General features: G+C 35.9%; 1 protein-coding gene across 1 annotated transcript; it reads left to right on the top strand.

Annotated features, from left to right (window-relative positions):
- The first annotated feature begins 8,661 nt into the window (after nucleotides 1-8,661).
- LOC311290040 (uncharacterized protein) lies at nucleotides 8,662-17,954 on the top strand. Its single transcript, XM_084408333.1, has 3 exons — nucleotides 8,662-8,736; nucleotides 10,774-11,184; nucleotides 16,571-17,954. The coding sequence occupies exons 2-3, from the start codon at nucleotides 10,842-10,844 to the stop codon at nucleotides 17,551-17,553; spliced, it is 1,326 nt and encodes a 441-aa protein (XP_084264459.1). The 5' UTR covers nucleotides 8,662-8,736; nucleotides 10,774-10,841; the 3' UTR covers nucleotides 17,554-17,954.
- Nucleotides 17,955-18,259: the final 305 nt, after the last annotated feature.

Below are 18,259 nucleotides of genomic sequence, written 5' to 3'. Positions count from 1 at the left end.
AGCTTCTACAGGAATTAAATTATATCAAGTATATGTAAAGCCTCACATAAAAAATAAATAAAATAAAATTAAATAAAAGACATACACAGAGGAAATACTATGCATCAGTGGTATTGTCAAAAATATCATCATAATATTTCAAGAATCTATCACTTCTCTTGTTTTTAATCAACCTTAGAGACTTCAGAAATGTATCAATTTCAATTAAGAAATGTGGAAAAGTAGGCTGCGATTTAGAGAATTTTTGCTTGTGAATATTTTTTTTTTTTACAATGTAATTAAATTGAAGTACTAGCTTTATCTTCTTTATAATAACAGATTATATCCTTTAATTTAAAGGATTTGGAAGATTTAAGGTGCTTGCCAATATGAAGATATAACCTATTCCAGAAAATTTGAGTTTTTTCACATTGGAAAAATAAATGGACCAATGTTTCATCCTTATCCCCACAAAATGAGCAAGAACTGTCAACATCCATATATTTTGAGACAGTATCATTCACTGGGTATATTTTATGTAAGATCTTAAAATGAACTTCCTTAGTCTTATTTGGAATACAATACTTATGAGGTAACATCCAGGCTTCCTTCCAGTCTACAAGTTCAATAAAAGAGGCCCAATAAAATTAGCCTTTAGCAACATTATATTTTTTACTCTGAAAAATGTGTCGATGTATGCTTATTATTACATTTCTTACTAAGTATATTTATACCATCTAAGATCAAATCAGGTTCTTTGGTGACACTCTTACTAAAGGTTAGATTTAACATTTAACAAGTTGACTTAGACCGGAAGGAATTGCTTTGAGCACTGAATTATATTGTTTAAATGGTACAGGGAAAATATGAACAGACATAAGTTCTTCATAAGATAAAAAATGACCAGATTTATCAAAAATTGAGAGAATTCCAATTATATTCCTGTTAAACCATGTAGAGAGAAAAACAGATTTATTCCTAATCCTTATATTAGAGTTGTTCCAGAAAGAGTTGCACCCAGAAATTGTGGGACCTGCTGATGAAATTTAGAAAGTGCAACTGGCAATCTGTTTGGCAAATAGTTACATTTCAATATAAAGGGAAGGCCACCAATTTTGGTAAAGATATGATTCGGGATAAAAAAACATTTAGAATTAGGATTTGTTAAGCATTTTTTTATCCAATTTATCTGAAAGGTGTTCACTGTATCACTAAAATCTAACACTTCAAGTCCACCTTTTTTTCTCGACAATTTGAAAGGACCGTTTTTTTGAGCTTGTGAGGTTTGTTTTTCTATATGAAGTCTAGAAATTTTTTGTTAATTCCTTTAGCAGTAGAGTCATTGACAAAAAGCCTTCAGACGCCTTATGGACCACTTGCACTGAACTCCGTGACGCACTTCAGTTTGGAAACAATACATATCACTTATTTCCGGTTATGTTTCAATGTACTGTGGTCAATGAGTTGTACAAACACCGCCTAAAATGAGTGTCTGCGATAAGCTTTAAAAATGTGGACATTTTTATTGACAGAAGAAGGGATTTTCTAATGTTTACTGTGTGCAGAATTTTCCAAACTCATCGGACCATGAAGTTTTAATCCAAACCAAGCCAATCTGAGAAAGCTGCTGATGTTAAAAATACGCATTATTTCACCACAGGGTGTCAGTGTTCGTCTACACTAGTGACCGCGACGCTGAAGTGTGTGAGGACAGATGAATAACATCAGTACGAACCACCAACATTTATTTATTTGGATTAAATATTTTAAACATTCTGTGTCATTTTTCAATGTCAGTCTTTTTACTATTTACATGTTCATGCCCAAAATGCTTAATTAATATTCAAAGACGTTTACTGTCATTCTCTTCTACGCTGTGTGTGTTACTGTTGAATATTAAATCAATAGCTTAGCCTATTTAACATCGTTACAGGCACCTGGCGACGAGTCGCGAGCATTCATTCATTCAAATATTTTAAAAAGACTGTAATGAAGCACCAATGCACACAAGCAATAATTTTTATTAGTCAAATTCATAATGTTTTTTTAAACTAAACAGGTATAAGTTGGCTAAGAGAAAAACACTGTTAATGAGAAGACATATGACTGCTGCAGGTTAGTGGATAAAGATATTTAGCCTATTTATTATTCAGAATGAACAGTTAAGAGAATATATTTATAGGAACATTTCAGCAGGCTCAAGATAATTAATACAGAGATCATTATTCATTGTTTTAATCAATTGGCATCCATAAAACGTAGTGATAATCTGCATTCTCATGTATGCATGTGCGCTGAACGCTCTAACCGGAAACTCCCGATATGTAATAAGTAGAACACGGAAGTAGTTGTGCAAGTAGCCGATTGCCCGTTCAACATGAATGCGGGCGTGAGCAATGCGCCGTGTATGTGTTACCTCCTCGTTGGTCAGCTGGCATCCTTTGCATGTAAATGCTGGAATGATTAAGTTCACTCTACGCTCCTCCAGCAAAACCCCCATCACCTCATCTCCAGCATGCAAATAGTCCAGAAACCCTGAGTTCTGTGTTATGTCCCTGTCACTGCATTCGCCACCATAAGCATCTGAAATAAACGTGATTATTCCAGAGGGAGAAATTGCCACTAAATATTTCACAGTGTTGTTGGCATAGTAGTGGCTGTATGATTCACTTCTAGAGTCCAGGTTTTTGGCTTTCTGTAAGACGGTCTCTGAGCAGTCGATTACACAGGTTGTGTTTGAAAAGTGTTCTTTAAAAGCTTCGGGCAACATAGCTTTGATTGTTTCACGAGGCAACCAGATAACAAGATCCTTGGTGTGTTCAGACATTATGTCTATCCAGATTCCAACAGTCTTGCTGACCTGACCTTGCGACGCTTTAAATCACCGTGCTAAATCAGCCATGACAAAGTTTAGCCTTAGTTTCATTAAGGTCATTAGGATTTGGTCCACAACAGGCATGGATGAAGAAGTAGGAGAAAATGGTTGTAGGCAGGTTACAAGGGTGCGAAACGCAATGAGTGGAATCCCTGTATACAAGAGGGAGTCTGCATCACTCTTCAAAATATTATCTGCAACAGGGCATGATAATTCTGGGGATGGTGTAGTGCTCGCTCTGCAGGTGATGGTTGGCCCTTTTGAATAGGTGTGGTCCTCCATCTCTGGGTCTGACCACTGTGTATGGGCATCACAGGAGGGCTTTAATGTAGAGCACGGCTCCTCATCTCGATCCATCTCTTCCGAATTGTTTCTTGTTTCTCTCTATCAAAACTCCATCAGCGTTTTTTCTACACTCAAACAACTGTGTACTGAGTGGTTAGTACAGCCGTGAACAGAGCAACAGGTACCAGAGCTCCGCAATGACATTGTACAATAATAAAACACAAAATAATAAAAACAAAATAAAACAGTATTTGTCAAATTGCAGTTATTTTTTAATCTAGAAAGACTTATAACGGTTAGCCACGCACCATAGCCACTGGGACTAATTAGCTTACTTCTGCTTCCGCTATCTAACTGGAAGTTTCACCCATAATCATTCCTACAGCAGCGCCCCCAGGAATAAGGTGGATAAATGTTTGTTTTTTTTTTCTTGTCATATCCCTGGGCTTTTTTCAGTACAATAACATGTATAATATATCACAACATAAATCACATCGATAGTGACATCAATACATTTTTACTGGTATTTTGATGAATTTAATTTTGTGTAATCTGAACACTTTCATATGTACACACAGCTTATAGATATCACAAGATATATCATAACTAAAGAAAAGGACAAAACTCAGCAATACCAACAAACATAAAAAATGTCCATAATATAACATCCAAACATTAACGTATTTAAAACAATGTCTACATTACTCCAAAAGTAGGGGATTGCAAAATGCCTATTTCCATACTTTCCCTGAACAATTCATAACTCTGATGGATTGGCAGCCTCAAGACAGATCAGAACTTAAAGGGATGGTTCGGAGTAAAATCATCCTAGGGTCCTTTGTAGGGGTGTGCTCAAAATATCGATTCTTAGATACATACCGATATAATAAAAAAAGATACAGTATCGATATTCTAGCCCTTAGTATCGATACTCCGCCCAGCCATTAGGGGGCGCAGCGGCGCCCGCGAGTTTAAAAAAACTCATGGAAAATGTCGAAGATTTTATTACAAGCTTTTGTTACAATCACTTGCCATTACGTTAACGAGGAGTGGGAACTGTCGTCGCACGTTTTACAAACGCGAGCCATGCACGAGAGCCATACGGGGTCAAACATTGCAGAGTTGTTGAAAGCATCGCTGGAGGAGTGGGACCTCGTATCCAAAGACCCAGATATTGTGACTGACAACGCCGCAAATATGAGCGTCGCAGCGGAGCTTGCCGGTATGTTGCATTTCAGGTGCTTCGCTCACACTTTAAACCTTGCCTCGCAGCGTGCACTGAAGCTTCCTGCTGTCGCTCGTTTATTGGGACGTGTTAGACGGATATCCACCTTTTTTAAGATTTAATAAGAAGTTAAGAATAAGAAGAATAATAATAAGAAGATTTTGTGCTTGTGTGAGCTCAGACTGTACCCTTGGAAAGTTAAATGTTGACTTGTGGTAATTTCCAGATTAATACAATTTGTGTACAATTAATCAGAGCACTTAAAGTTGCAAATATTTAAGCAAAATGCACTTTGTTATAATGCACTTTTGTCTTTAGCCCCTTCCCCATCACCCCCAATTTTGGCAAGTGCTGCATACATGAAATGCCCAAAATAAAAAGGTTACTGCTCATAAGTAATTCTGAATAGAAACATAACACACATACATTTAGAAAGCCAACACTTGAGAGTTTATAGTTCAAGACTCAAAATTAACCAGACTGTTATTAATATTGAGATATATAAGCTCAAACATATTTTGAACTAAAATAATCTGGGATCACCAGTGATCCCTGACAGGTTAATAAATTGAAGAAAAATGCAGAGTTCTGTTTGTTGAGTAAATGTGTTCAGCATTAACTAATTGGCTCTGGCCCATGTATTTTTATTGAATCGTATCGAATCGTGTCACATTGTATCAAATCGTATCGAGACAGCTCTGTATCGAGGTACGTATCGAATCGTGACCTGTGTATCGAGGTATGTATCGTATCGCCAGGTTCTCCAAGGTATACAGCCCTAGTCCTTTGCACCATGACCTCGAGCCAAACACACCCCAGACTTTTTCCCTTGGTCAAACATTATTAAAGTTAGAGCTTATTCAGAGATATCAGCCGAATGGCTTAGTGCAGGCGTTAATGGATCCAAGGATGTATCCTGTAAATTGCCTCACTAATAATGCCCAGAATGGTACCAAATTCTACAGTAAATTTATTTTACGAGTTATTTTACAAGTAAATTTTTGCGTACAAGTTCTCAAATTCACCTCTACATGCTCCCGAGTTTTGCTACTCTTTTACCTTCATAAAAGTTGGCCCTGGAAGGGTCACTGTCCTGCAGAGTTTAGCTCCAACTTGTCTCAACACACCTGCCCGGAAGTGTCTAACGTTAGCTGGTTCAGGTGTGTTTCAGTGGGGTTGGAGATAAACTCTGCAGGACCCTCTGTTCCTTACCTACCTGTCTACAAGACTTTGTTCCCCATGCCCTTGTGGCGATGTTTCCAGCTATCAAGCTGGGCATTTATGCGATCCCTAATCGCAGTTAGATGTCTTCTTAAATTATTTGACTCTACAGACATTTCTCTGGTCTCAGATAACGGGAGGTACGAGCCAGACTACATCCGGTGCTGCGCTGGATCTTAATCTAGACCTTTTTCTTTAATTTTTTTATTTTTCTTGAACAAAATTAATCTACATTTACACTTCACAGTCATTTACAGTGTGTTTACACCGCAAAACAAATCCTCTCCTTGCCATTTTCGCGCTCTTCCAAACTGGATTGTTCTCTCCGACTCGCCGTAGAGTCCTCAAACTCAGTAGAGGAGGGGCCATGTAGATGAGCTCATAAATCTGCATTTTGATCGGCATGTGGCGTCAATTTCACATCTATCAGCGAGTGGCGTTATTTTAGCGCGTGGCGGCATGTGACGTTAACTTTTCGCCTGACGGTGCTTATTTAAAGCCTAGCGGAGTTATGAAGACGGCGTTTTAATATTGATACGGCGGTCAAAAGCATGCAAATTCTGAACCATTTGGCTTTCGATACTCGTGTGTGTGCGGGTTGCGGGAGAATAAAACGATTTGGGGGACTCCTGCAAAATAGAAATATCTAAAAAATAAAACATAAAAAACAAATAAATTGTTATTCATCTGCAACAAGAACAGCTCAAACAAAATAAAAACGATTTACAAGCAGAGTTTCTATTTCTAACATATTTTGTAACATTGTGCAATGTAGCCAACCACAGATTATGTGTTAATTTCTTGAACGCAATGCTCAAAACTGAGTTTTTATTCAGTGCTGAATTCTGCATGCTGGCAAATCCTCTGATTATAACAAAGTGCAGATATTATGAAAGATTCATTATGCAGTCAGCTTCACTGATCATAAAAGAGCTTTGTGAGATCGCAATGAACTGAGATGTCAGCTTTTTAGGTATTATAAAATTTGTATTTCTGAAATTATAAGCTTGATGAATAAAACTTATCTTACATTTCATTACTTTTGTGTTGTTATTTTGGTGGTCAAGAAGACATCAGTGTGTGGATGTCAAATGGACGTCAAGTTTTCTACGTCAGTTTGATTTGCATATTTGACCTGTTTTTTTGTCTTTTCAACATCAATTGCCTGCTGGGTGGTCTTAAAGGTGCAATGTGTATTATTTCTGAGGATCTATTGACAGAAATGCAATATAAGATGCATAACTATGTTTTCAGTGGTGTATAAAGACCTTACTTAATGAACCGTTATGTTTTTATTACCTTAGAATAAGTCATTTATATCTACATAACCGCGGCCACCCCCTTCTATGAAGGTCGACATATTGTGACGTCGTGTTTCTACCGTAGCCGACAGCGAACAGACAGCGTTACAGAGCGCGTTTCATCACTAACTTGAATGAGAAGCAGCAGAAAAAGACGCAACAGAATACTCAGGTTGTCCCTGACTCTGCAAACGTAGAGAAAAACATGCTGTCTGAACGACGCCTCGGACATCGTAACGTTAGCTATTTCCCCTTACCTAGCTGCTTTGATCCATATCCATAGCTCTTATCTTATACTAACTAGTATGGAAACAAGCTATGGTAAAGTCAGTGAATAAAACACTAACACAATGATGAACAAGTAAAAATAACAATCACAATAACGTGGTTTTACTGAAAAATTAAGTAAACATAATTTAATATAAAATATAATATAAAGAAACCTCATTGCTTGACTTGCTACTCTCTGCTGACTCAGACGACGACATCTTCTGATCCTACGTCAGCCACCATAGCTTCTCCTTCGAGTTTGCAATTTGAGGGATAGGCCGTGAGTGACTGGCTGTTTGCAATTCGCAAATCTCACCACTAGATGCCGCTAAAATTTACACACTGCACCTTTAATCTCATAGAGAACCTATGGTCAATCCTCAAAAGGCGAGTGGACAAATTGTGATCATGTCTGCACTAATGAGGCAAGAATGGATCCACTTAAGTCAGGATTTGAACCAAGTTGATATCCACCATGCTGGAGTGAATTGAAGAGGTTATGAAGAAGGTTCAACATTAAATATTGATTCTTTGACTATATCTTTTCCAACAAAAGCTTTTCCAACTTAGGAAATGCTTATTATATATAACCTTTTATTTAAACAGGAAAAGTCCCATTATGACAGTTTCTTTTACAAAGGGAGTCCTGTATAGCACAATTTTCAACCATGAGCTGAAAAACAATACATTACATAAATTAAATACAATACAGATTTACACAAAATTTACAAAATATTTACACACACACAAAAAAAAAATGCAACGAGTTTAACATATATAAACAAACGAAATAAGGACTAAAAGTCGAGATCTACCTACCATTAATTAAAACAAGTGCACATGTCCGTCAGCATGTCAAATAATCTTTTTTTAAAAACAGCTAAGGAAATTAGCTCACCAATCTTAAGCCTAGACTGGAGTTTTTCATTATTTTCCAGTATACCATAAAAACGTGAAAAAAAATCTTCGAATGAAAATGAAAAATGTTTAAAAAGAAAATAAATTTTGTTTATGTGTGTTTAACAGTGAGAGTTTTCCACCACACTCATCCACTATAAGGAAAATAAATCAGAGGATACACACACACACACACACACACACACACACACACACACACACACACATTTAGTATTAATTTTGCACAATTGATAACATATTGAATAATGTTGTATATATATATATTTTTTTTTTTTGAGTGTGTGGCTCTAAATGAGTTTTAATCTTTTTTTAATAACTGCATCAAACTAAATTTGGTTAATTCCTGACCACTTGTATAAATGTATAAATACTGGTTTCTGCACACCAATATGAGTATTTAGCCATTAACAGAATCTCACATATTAGATGTTGTTCAGACTCTTTAATGGGTAATTATCATTGATCAACATTCATTTAAATATGTATTTCATCAAGAATTTAACTTCGAACGCAGTTGATATTTGGTGTATTATTTGTATGTGAATTTCTTCGCACATTTCAGATTTTAGTGCATGAATATAAGACTTTTATTTTGGAGTGGGAAGATGACGTCATAAGGCTGCGCCGCTCTCCTGCATCTGTTGTGATTCTGCTGAAGAAAGGTTTGTGTTTTAAGCATTAAAAGTGTTTAAATTAATAGATTCTGTTAAATCAATTTAATCGTTTTTGCAAGTTATGTAAAATAAAATAATTAATATTGAATGTTACATTATAATAGGTTATCTAACATTAATGAACGTTATTTGACTGTGTTGGTCAGAATGAGTAACCCCTGTTCTGGACAACGCGCTGAAAGAAACGGCAACTAAACCCAGATAATTCACAACGATTTATTACAATAGTATCCTCATTATAATGTCGTGTATAGGCTATGACAGTCCCAATCATAGTTATTAATGTGCATTGCTGTTTGAGCTGTGTGCACTAAAGATAAACATGATCACCGGTTCAATATGAATCGCTTTACTGCATCGTTCATTAACTCAACCAAACGCTTCCTATATGAGATTAATCACACACACACACACACACACACACACACACACACACACACACACACACACATATATATATATATATATATATATATATATATATATATATATATATATATATATATATATATATATATATATATGATTTGTGCTGCACATGTTGCACTGAACGGTTTCTTCCTTTTTGAAGTGATCATCATGGCTAACAGTGTCTCAGCTAAAGGATATAATACATTATCTACCGAATTTAATATAGGGTAGAGTGGGGGAAAACGCCCCCCTTAAGGAAAATGTGACATTACAGTGAAACAAAACATACATGTGACTAGAATTGCCATCCCGGTTTTGAGTGACTATGGCAGGAGTTATTCACCAAATATTAAAATTGCTCAGCCTTCATAATTAATTAGTATTTTCACTGAAAATATTTTTGTACAAAGGGGGCGTTTTGCCCCAGCGGTGGGGTAAAACGCCCCCCAAGGTGGGGTAAAATGCCCCCTTTCTTACCAACCAGTTTGCTTCATAGATCAACAGCAAAATTAACAAACAATAGTTTTTAATCTCTAAAGGTAAAAGGCAAGTAATGTATCAACATGTATATATATTAATATTTATTTCAGCAATGTTCAAAATAGGCAAAATTAACTACCTTCCATCAGTGAGCTAACTGTGCTAGCAAGCTAGCTAGTTAATGCTCACTTGAGGTAATTTTTTCATGTTTTGTTCAAATATTTTGTTTTTACCACCTAGTTATACTGCATTAAGTGTAAAACAAAGGATTTGATTGACAGAAATATTTTATTATAGTAATTATGATAGAGAAACTATGCCCCCAGGGGGGCGTTTTACCCCTCAGCGTAGGGGGCGTTTTACCCCACAAGCTATGAGTTTTTTTTTTAAAAATTAATTTTTAAAATATAATTATATTCCTTATAAATAATATATGATCTCAAACTACAGACTTCACTATTCATCTATCATACATTACTGCGATATCCTGCAGAACAATATTCTCTTAAACACTTATTTACTAATATCTGAAAATTATAGCATTTACCCTGTAATCCTCTTCTCTTCAAATGTGTCGCTGGTGTCAGCTTCTCCATAGAGATTTGTATATCCCCGTTATCAACGTAGTGCATAGCAACAGTAAAAATGTATTTTGACTACTTTTAGTGGTTATTTTGGGAAAAACAGGTGGGGGGCGTTTTCCCCCACTCTACCCTATTGGTCTAATTTTCTTATTGGATCGATAACAAAAACATTAAAAATTACCATTATTGGCAGATATCGATATGTGGTCGATAAATCGTGCATCTCTAACATATAATATTAGTGCTCTCAATCGATTAAAAAAATCAACTAATTAATCACACATTTTTCCTTTATTAATAATGATTAATCGTGATTAAAAACATCAGATTTTAAAAATATTTTTATATTGTAATAATTTCAGTCACTCTACAAATAAATGTTGGACTAGTTCCACACGTGCTTGAGACGCTATTACACTGGAGGCGTTCCCCAAAGTGTCGTCTTCAACGCAACACAAGTTCCCTCGAAAGGGAACTGCTGATTTAGCAGCACCCAGAGATTCAGTTTTGATGTGTTTTTCTTTCTGTTACTTATTCTCATTTTAAACAGGACAGTGTCCAAACACACAGAAAAACTCTTGGTGAAGGAACTGAGGTCCATGTGGCACTATTATAAAGATGGAATTTAAAGAAAAGAGTGAAGACATGAAGATTGAAGAAACATTCAATGTGAAACATGAAGATACTGAGACACAAACCGAGATGGCGTTTATTAAAGAGGAGAGTGAAGACGTGAAGATTGGTGAAACGTTCAGAGTGAAACATGAAGATACTGAGACACAAACAAAGATGGTGTTTATTAAAGAGGAGAGTGAAAACATAAAGATTGAAGAAACAATCCAAATGAAACGTGAAGATACTGAGACACAAACAAAGATGGTGTTTATTAAAGAGGAGAGCGAAGACGTGAAGATTGAAGAAACATTCAGTGTGAAACAAGAAGAAACTGAGGAACAAACAGGTCAGTTTCATTCTCAAAGCTGAACTCAGTCATTTGATCCTTATTAAAATGTCCAGCTCTACAGAAATGAGTGATATATTTTTGAAGAGTGTCCGAATTAAAGTGGTTTTATTTGACACGGAGCGGGTCGCCTCATGTGGACAGACATGTTGAGATCACATGACCAGACAAATATTAATGCTACTTCAACCTGAGACTTCCATATTAGACATTCGTTATTTCAACGCCACAGATTAAATTAGGCAAAATAATAGAGAAGTAGGCTAGCCTATTATTTTGAGTAACATTAGGCTAAACCCAATATCTACTTCTTTTTTATGTAAAGATTTATTTATTGGGAATATACTACATACAAGTATGAAATACACTGAACAAAATTATCTAAAACTATCTATTAATCTATGCAAAGGAGATGTGTTGCACTGTGTGAGGCAAATGGTGGTCACACCAGATATTGACTGGTTTTCGGACCCCACCCCCCCACCCACCTGTGTAATAATCATGCTGTCTAGTCTAATCACGTACAACACAGAAGCGCTGCGCTGATACACTACGTGAACTCACTCAGAGGCGCACAGAGAAGAAAATTAATAGTTGAATAAAGTCGTTATTTTTGTTTCTTTTTTGTGCACAAAAAGTATTCTTGTCGCTTGATAAACTCATGGTTGAGCCACTGCAGTCACATGGACTATTTTAACAATGTCTTTAATAACTTTATGGGCCGGCAAGTTTCAATTACAATAGAAGCCTATGGAGGAGTGATCCAGCTCTCAGATTTAATCAAATATCTTAATTTGTGTTCCGAAGATGAACGAAGGTCTTACAGGGTTGGAACAACATGAGGGAGAGTAATTACTGACAGAATTTTCATTTTTGGGTGAACTAACCCTTTAAAAGATTAATAATTCCAAATGAAATCTGGTATTTTGACAGGAAAATACAACAGAGAATGTCGTTTACATGTAGCAGGTCAATTCTGCATGGCATGTAAGACTCTCTCTCTCACTCTTTGCGTGTGTGTGAGAAACAGCGCCCTCAGCAAAGCGACGGCGCGTTCTTCGAGTTCACGGTGCGTCAAATAAAGGTATGCTGCGCATCTTTTGAGTAGGGTTGGGCATTTTTGTAAATTTCTCATTTCGATAATTGACAGGTCTCAAAAAATGAGTAGCTACTCGGTGGGCATGGCTTGTCCGTTATGAAATGTCTATCACAATCCTGTTCTCATTAAAATGCTGAATATGGCGTATATATTGGAGCTGCACATCTTACACTTAATTTTATTTTTCATGATAGAAAGTGACAGTCATCACTGCGTGGTAACTAGTCGTCTGCACAGACCCCTATGGCCAACTTCATCTCCATGTCGGTGTGATGAATCGCGATCTTCAAGCAGAATGGATGAATATTTTTGAATGATACAAGATCTGAACTGTGACTGATATCAGCCTGAAATCATAATCACATTTGTTTAGCCAGAGGACAACTCCTAAGGTTTTTTCTTCTCTATTTCTGTCACCCGATTGAGTTCGGGTTCCTTGCCACTGTTTCCTTTGGCTCTCTTATTTAGGGATACTTTAACCCCTCTGGGGTCTGAGGTGTTTTCTGGGCCCTGGAGGTGTTCTGACATGCGCTGACATTTGTTCTTATTTCTGTTACTTGTGACATTTTCATGGCTAAAATCTGATTACACTAAAATCACAGCTAAGCCTCAGCTGTTACACAGATCCTCTAACACTGACCGACAAGAACATAATGATACTACCACTGACACTCTCATACCATTATTGGACTTTATTAACCACTATTAGTCCAAAAATAAATACACAGTATACAGAAAATCAACTTTAAGGCTACAATGATAAATTAGACAATATAGACCTAGATAGATTAATGTCATCTCATTGTGCCACTTTTTTAACGTATTGTGTTCATAGAGTGAGCCTTTTTCACTGATTGTTTACAGATAGATAGATAGATAGATAGATAGATAGATAGATAGATAGATAGATAGATAGATAGATAGATAGATACTACAGGTTTTCTTTTTTTACTGGCTGAATGATTTGTGCCCAAGATTTAATTAAATTGTTTTAAAGATTTATGAATACATTTCTCTCTGGTTTGTTTGGCAGCTGTAGTACATGTTTATGATTAGAAGAACATTAGAACACAAAAAAAAAAAAAAAAAAAAAAGCTTTTTAAAGCAGAAGTTAAAATCACAAAATTAAAAATAAATAATTACAAAATCACAGACTACATTTTAACTGGTAAGATGAATCTGAGCTTAGTAATTGACAGTATATTAGCCTACATTTGATTTACCCCATTACAATAGTCCCTTTACAGTTATTGCTATCATAAAAATACATAGGTTTAAAATTCTAAATAAGGCACATCTAATGGCCAAATAACAAATATTTTAGCATATATATATATATATATATATATATATATATATATATATATATATATATATATATATATTATATATATATATATATATATATTATGCACTTTATTATGTCTTTCAATTCAAACACATTTAACACAATTATACAAATGGGCAGTTCCTTTAAAGACATCATATTTTCCCCCAATAAATTTTCCTTCTACTTTTTTTTTCTTTTGTGATAATACCCACCAACACATAGCCTAAAAAACACATAATTAGAACAATAACCAAAAAGTACATAGTTAGACACTTTTACATATGATTTAAGGGGAAAAAGACAAAAAACAATAAATAAATAAATATTAAATTTAACATTCACATATTTATATGAAACTCTTATAATGACACACAAGTAATATTATTTAAATATCAAATATTCAATATTAAATAAGTCAATAAATAAAATAACAAATAACTAGAAATAAAAGGGAGGGAGGGTTATATAAAAATGTAGTTAACGTAGGCTAATATATATTCCTTTATTTTATGGAATATTCTTTGATTTTAGAGTTGCACATATCTTTTCAAAATGTATACATTTGCTCTTAATTTCATGTTATCCTCTCCATAATGTACTTTAGAAACTAAATCTACTCATTTAAAACTGGGGATTCTTGCTTTCTCCAAAACAATATTGCATTAAAAGCTGTAATTCTCAGCATTCTAAATAAGTATACGTCATCTTTATTAAGTAGCATACGTCCTATACCCAAAACTATATTTTGTATCTTTATATATTTAGTTTCTTAAAACAAATCTTCCCTGAATTAGGCTACTTCTGTTCAGTTTTTTTATTAGAAGTATAAAATATATGAGTGTAATGAGCTAGAAGTTCACTGCAACTTATCCAACATCCTAAAGATAAATTATTATAATTAGAAGATATTTCTGGTGTTATAAAATATCGCATATTAATTTTCCAAGCAAAATATATATTTTAGTCAGAATTATTGCGCTCCTATTTGGCGCGCATGCGCGCAGCAGCGCTCGTTCAATATGAAGATTATCAGCAAAATGGGTATATTTGCATGACTTTCTAACATTTACAGATGGAGAATATAACTGTAAAATGTAAGTTTTGCACTGAGTGGGGGAAAAAAACATGTCACAAACGCATAAAACAGCACAAACTATACGCTGTTTGATGGTGGATCGATTTGATCCACGATCGACCTCTAGGGCTGCTTCAGAAACGCGTGCACACGCAATTATCTAGACTTGATAAACCTGGATCAAATTAGTGAGATTGCGTGAACTTCAATTACCTTTTATGGAACCACTTTAGCCCCAACTTATTTGTTAGGCTCATTCAAGTCCGGTTTTGGAGTTTAATCCCCGCTTTTCTAAGCGTCTTTTATGGAACAACCCTCTGGTCCCTTTATAAAAAATAAATATAAACACCTGTGAACATGTTGATATCAAGAGAAACTATAGGGCTGCACGATTTTGGGAATACATTTTAGATTTTTCTGGTTAAAATTGCTTTTTAAAAATCACAAAATACACACACACACACATATATATATATATATATATATATATATATATATATATATATATATATATATATATATACTACTGTGTTTGTGGATATCTGCTCAAACGTAGATATACACATGGTAACAATAATGTTTCATAGTTTGGAGCGGCTCGATTGCTTCAGTAAATAACACGCTGTGCGTTTGAAAAGTAAAACGCACCAAACATTAGGCTTAATGTTTTTACTCCAATCTCATTTCATAACGTCATAACGAATGGAAACATTTTAAGTGACACATGATAATCAATATATTTTTCTCTAGTGCAGTGTTAGGCCGCCTGCTATAGGTTATTGTTATTATTTTATGCAGCACTGCAGCCTATGCCTACAGGCACAACAAATCTGGTGTTCATATATATATATATATATATATATATATATATATATATATATATACACACGTGTGTGTGTGTGTGTATTTTGTGGATAGAAATGCAGAATATTGGATCTTGTCTGTTATTCTCTTACTGGATGGACTGGAGACTCAGAACGGGGAGTGTCTCTTGAAAAGGTAAATTATCCCTTTATGATGAGGAGGATTAGCCTGGTAATACCAAACTCTGCTACTTCGCTTTGCTTCGTAGACAGAGTCTGGCATGGCATAATTGAAAAGCATTTTCTTTCTCGCGGGGGGGCGCTTGTCTGAAGTTTAAAATCATTGGTTCCCGTAAGCCAATCACATAACGTTTGGTTATGGCGTGTGTTATGCGCATGCTCAGCCGCATCTAACTTCCACTGTAAACACATGTATGATGCGAAAACAAAACCATCGAGCGAAATACTGGAGTGAACATGGCTGTGAACGACTTTTGCAGATGATGTGAAGTAAATCTACGCATCCACGGTACAATCAGTGTCTACGTCACGGCTCTCAGCCCGCCCTCTGTTCGTTGATTGGCCGGCTGTTTTCAGGCCGGAGGAAAACGGAAAGCTATTACGCTGTCTCCGACTGAGTACAGAAGCGAAATGAAATTGAGCGTAAGTAAGAAGTCTGACGTAGTCCAGAGCTGTGATTGGCTATTGACAACGGAGGTGGCACACACAGTGTGGCCCACCCTTCTTTCTCTTTGTAGAACTCATTTTCATAAAGCACATGTTTAGAACAGTGACTTTTTTTTTTTACCAGTGCATTACTCAAATTCCAAACCACTTCCATAATACCTTTGGTAGTGGAAAAAGATTTTGGAATGTGTTCTAAAGAAAGCAAAAAGGTTATGAATAATGAGAACATTTTCTGAGATTACAGGCAACTTTCAGTGGCTTACATGTTTTACATGTATCTTATATGTTTAGCATAGGCCTACATGTTTTTAGTTTTGATGCTTTAAATGTTTTAATGTCTTGATGTCTGTTTTGTGCCATTAAAGTGGGGTTTAATAGTATGTCTTTTTTAGATCTGATGGCACTGAAAGTGAAGAGTCAAGAACTAAATGAAATGGAAGAGAAAGAGCAGTATGGGGAACATCATGATTTCATAATTGGAGAAAAATGGAGCACTGGAGCAAAGCCATTTAAATGTAATCAGTGTGGAAAGAGTTTCACTCAAAAAGGAAACCTTAACAAGCACATGAGAATTCACTCTGGAGAAAAGCCTTTCACCTGCCAACAGTGTGGAAAAAGTTTCACTGATAAAGGAATCCTTAAAATACACATGAGAATTCACACAGGAGAGAAGCCTTACACCTGCCAACAGTGTGGAAAGAGTTTCACTCAAGAAGTAGTCCTTAACAGGCATGTTAGAATTCACACCGGAGAGAAGCCTTTCTCCTGCAAATTGTGTGGAAAGACCTTCACTGAAAAAGGACACCTTAAAGTCCACATAAGAGTTCACACTGGAGAGAAACCTTTCACCTGCCAACAGTGTGGAAAGAGCTTTATCAAAAAAGCAAACCTTGAGGATCACATGAGGAGAATGCACAATGGAGAGACGCCTTTAACCTGCAAATTGTGTGGAAAGAGTTTCATTCAAAAAGGACATCTTACAGGCCACATGAGAATTCACTCTGAAGAGAAGACTTTCACCTGCCAACAGTGTGGAAAGAGTTTCACTCAAAAAGGAAGACTTGAGAATCACATGAGAATTCACACTGGAGAGAAGGCCTTCACTTGCCAACAGTGTGGAAAGAGTTTCATTCAAAAAGGACATCTTAAAGGCCACATGAGAATTCACACTGGAGAGAAGCCTTTTACCTGCACATTGTGTGGAAAGAGCCACACTGATAAAGGAAACCTTAAAAAACACATGAGAATTCACACTGGAGAGAAGGCATTTACTTGCCAAAAGTGTGGAAAGAGTTTTGCTCAAAAAGGAAACCTTAAAAGGCACATGTCAATTCACAATGGAGAAAAGCTTACACCTGCCAAAAGTGTGCCATAAACACAGAATTATAAAACGGATAGTTCTGGTCCTTGATTCTGATTGGTTGAGCTGCGTTCAAAGCCATTGTAAATTGCTCAACAAACATACACATGTGACTGTATTTTATAGTATTACTGCGCATTGCGCAACTGCCGTTTGTGATTCTTTGTTGCTGCATGTGTTGCTTGGCAACCTCTTTGGAACTACCTTGCTTGGCGAAGGAATGTGTTTTAACGTTATTACATTTGTATTACTGCGCAACTGCCGTTTGTGATTCTGTAAAACAATTCAGTATTACTATGCCAAATTGATTCAAAATGACAGATTTTGTTGTCAATTTTGACTTAATGGGGGGTCTAAGCGTTGATGAGTGGTGGAAACAGATGGACAGGACAGAGAAAGAAGATAAAAAAAACTAAGCAGAAACTCTGGAATTAATGAGAGAGAAATTGAAGAGTTGGAAAAGTCAAGAAATGAAACTGGAACTGTTAAACAGACTATGTGGTCTGTTCGCTGTTTTCAGAATTGGTGCACTGAGAAAGATTTGGCTATTGATTTCAAAACAATAACCAAAATTGACCTAAACCAGGCTCTACGTCAGTTTTATGCCACCGTGAAAAACGGGAAAGGTGAACCCTACGGTTTCAGCAGTTATGTCGGCCTATGTGCGGGGCTTAACCGTTACATAAATCGATCCTGGTGTCTGTTGAAAGATCCCGAGTTT

The sequence above is a fragment of the Rutilus rutilus genome (genome assembly GCF_951802725.1).
Source record: "Rutilus rutilus genome assembly, chromosome: 4".
Taxonomy (NCBI): domain Eukaryota; kingdom Metazoa; phylum Chordata; class Actinopteri; order Cypriniformes; family Leuciscidae; genus Rutilus; species Rutilus rutilus.
The sequence above is the reverse complement of the archived record's forward strand: the minus strand, read 5'-3'. Positions and strand labels throughout refer to the sequence as shown.

Excerpts from the sequence above, each read along its gene's own strand:
- LOC311290040 (XM_084408333.1), top strand. The coding sequence starts at position 10,842 with ATGGAATTTAAAGAAAAGAGTGAAGACATGAAGATTGAAGAAACATTC. Across the intron at positions 11,185-16,570 it reads AGAAACTGAGGAACAAACAG|ATCTGATGGCACTGAAAGTG; the intron begins GTCAGTTTCATT and ends TGTCTTTTTTAG.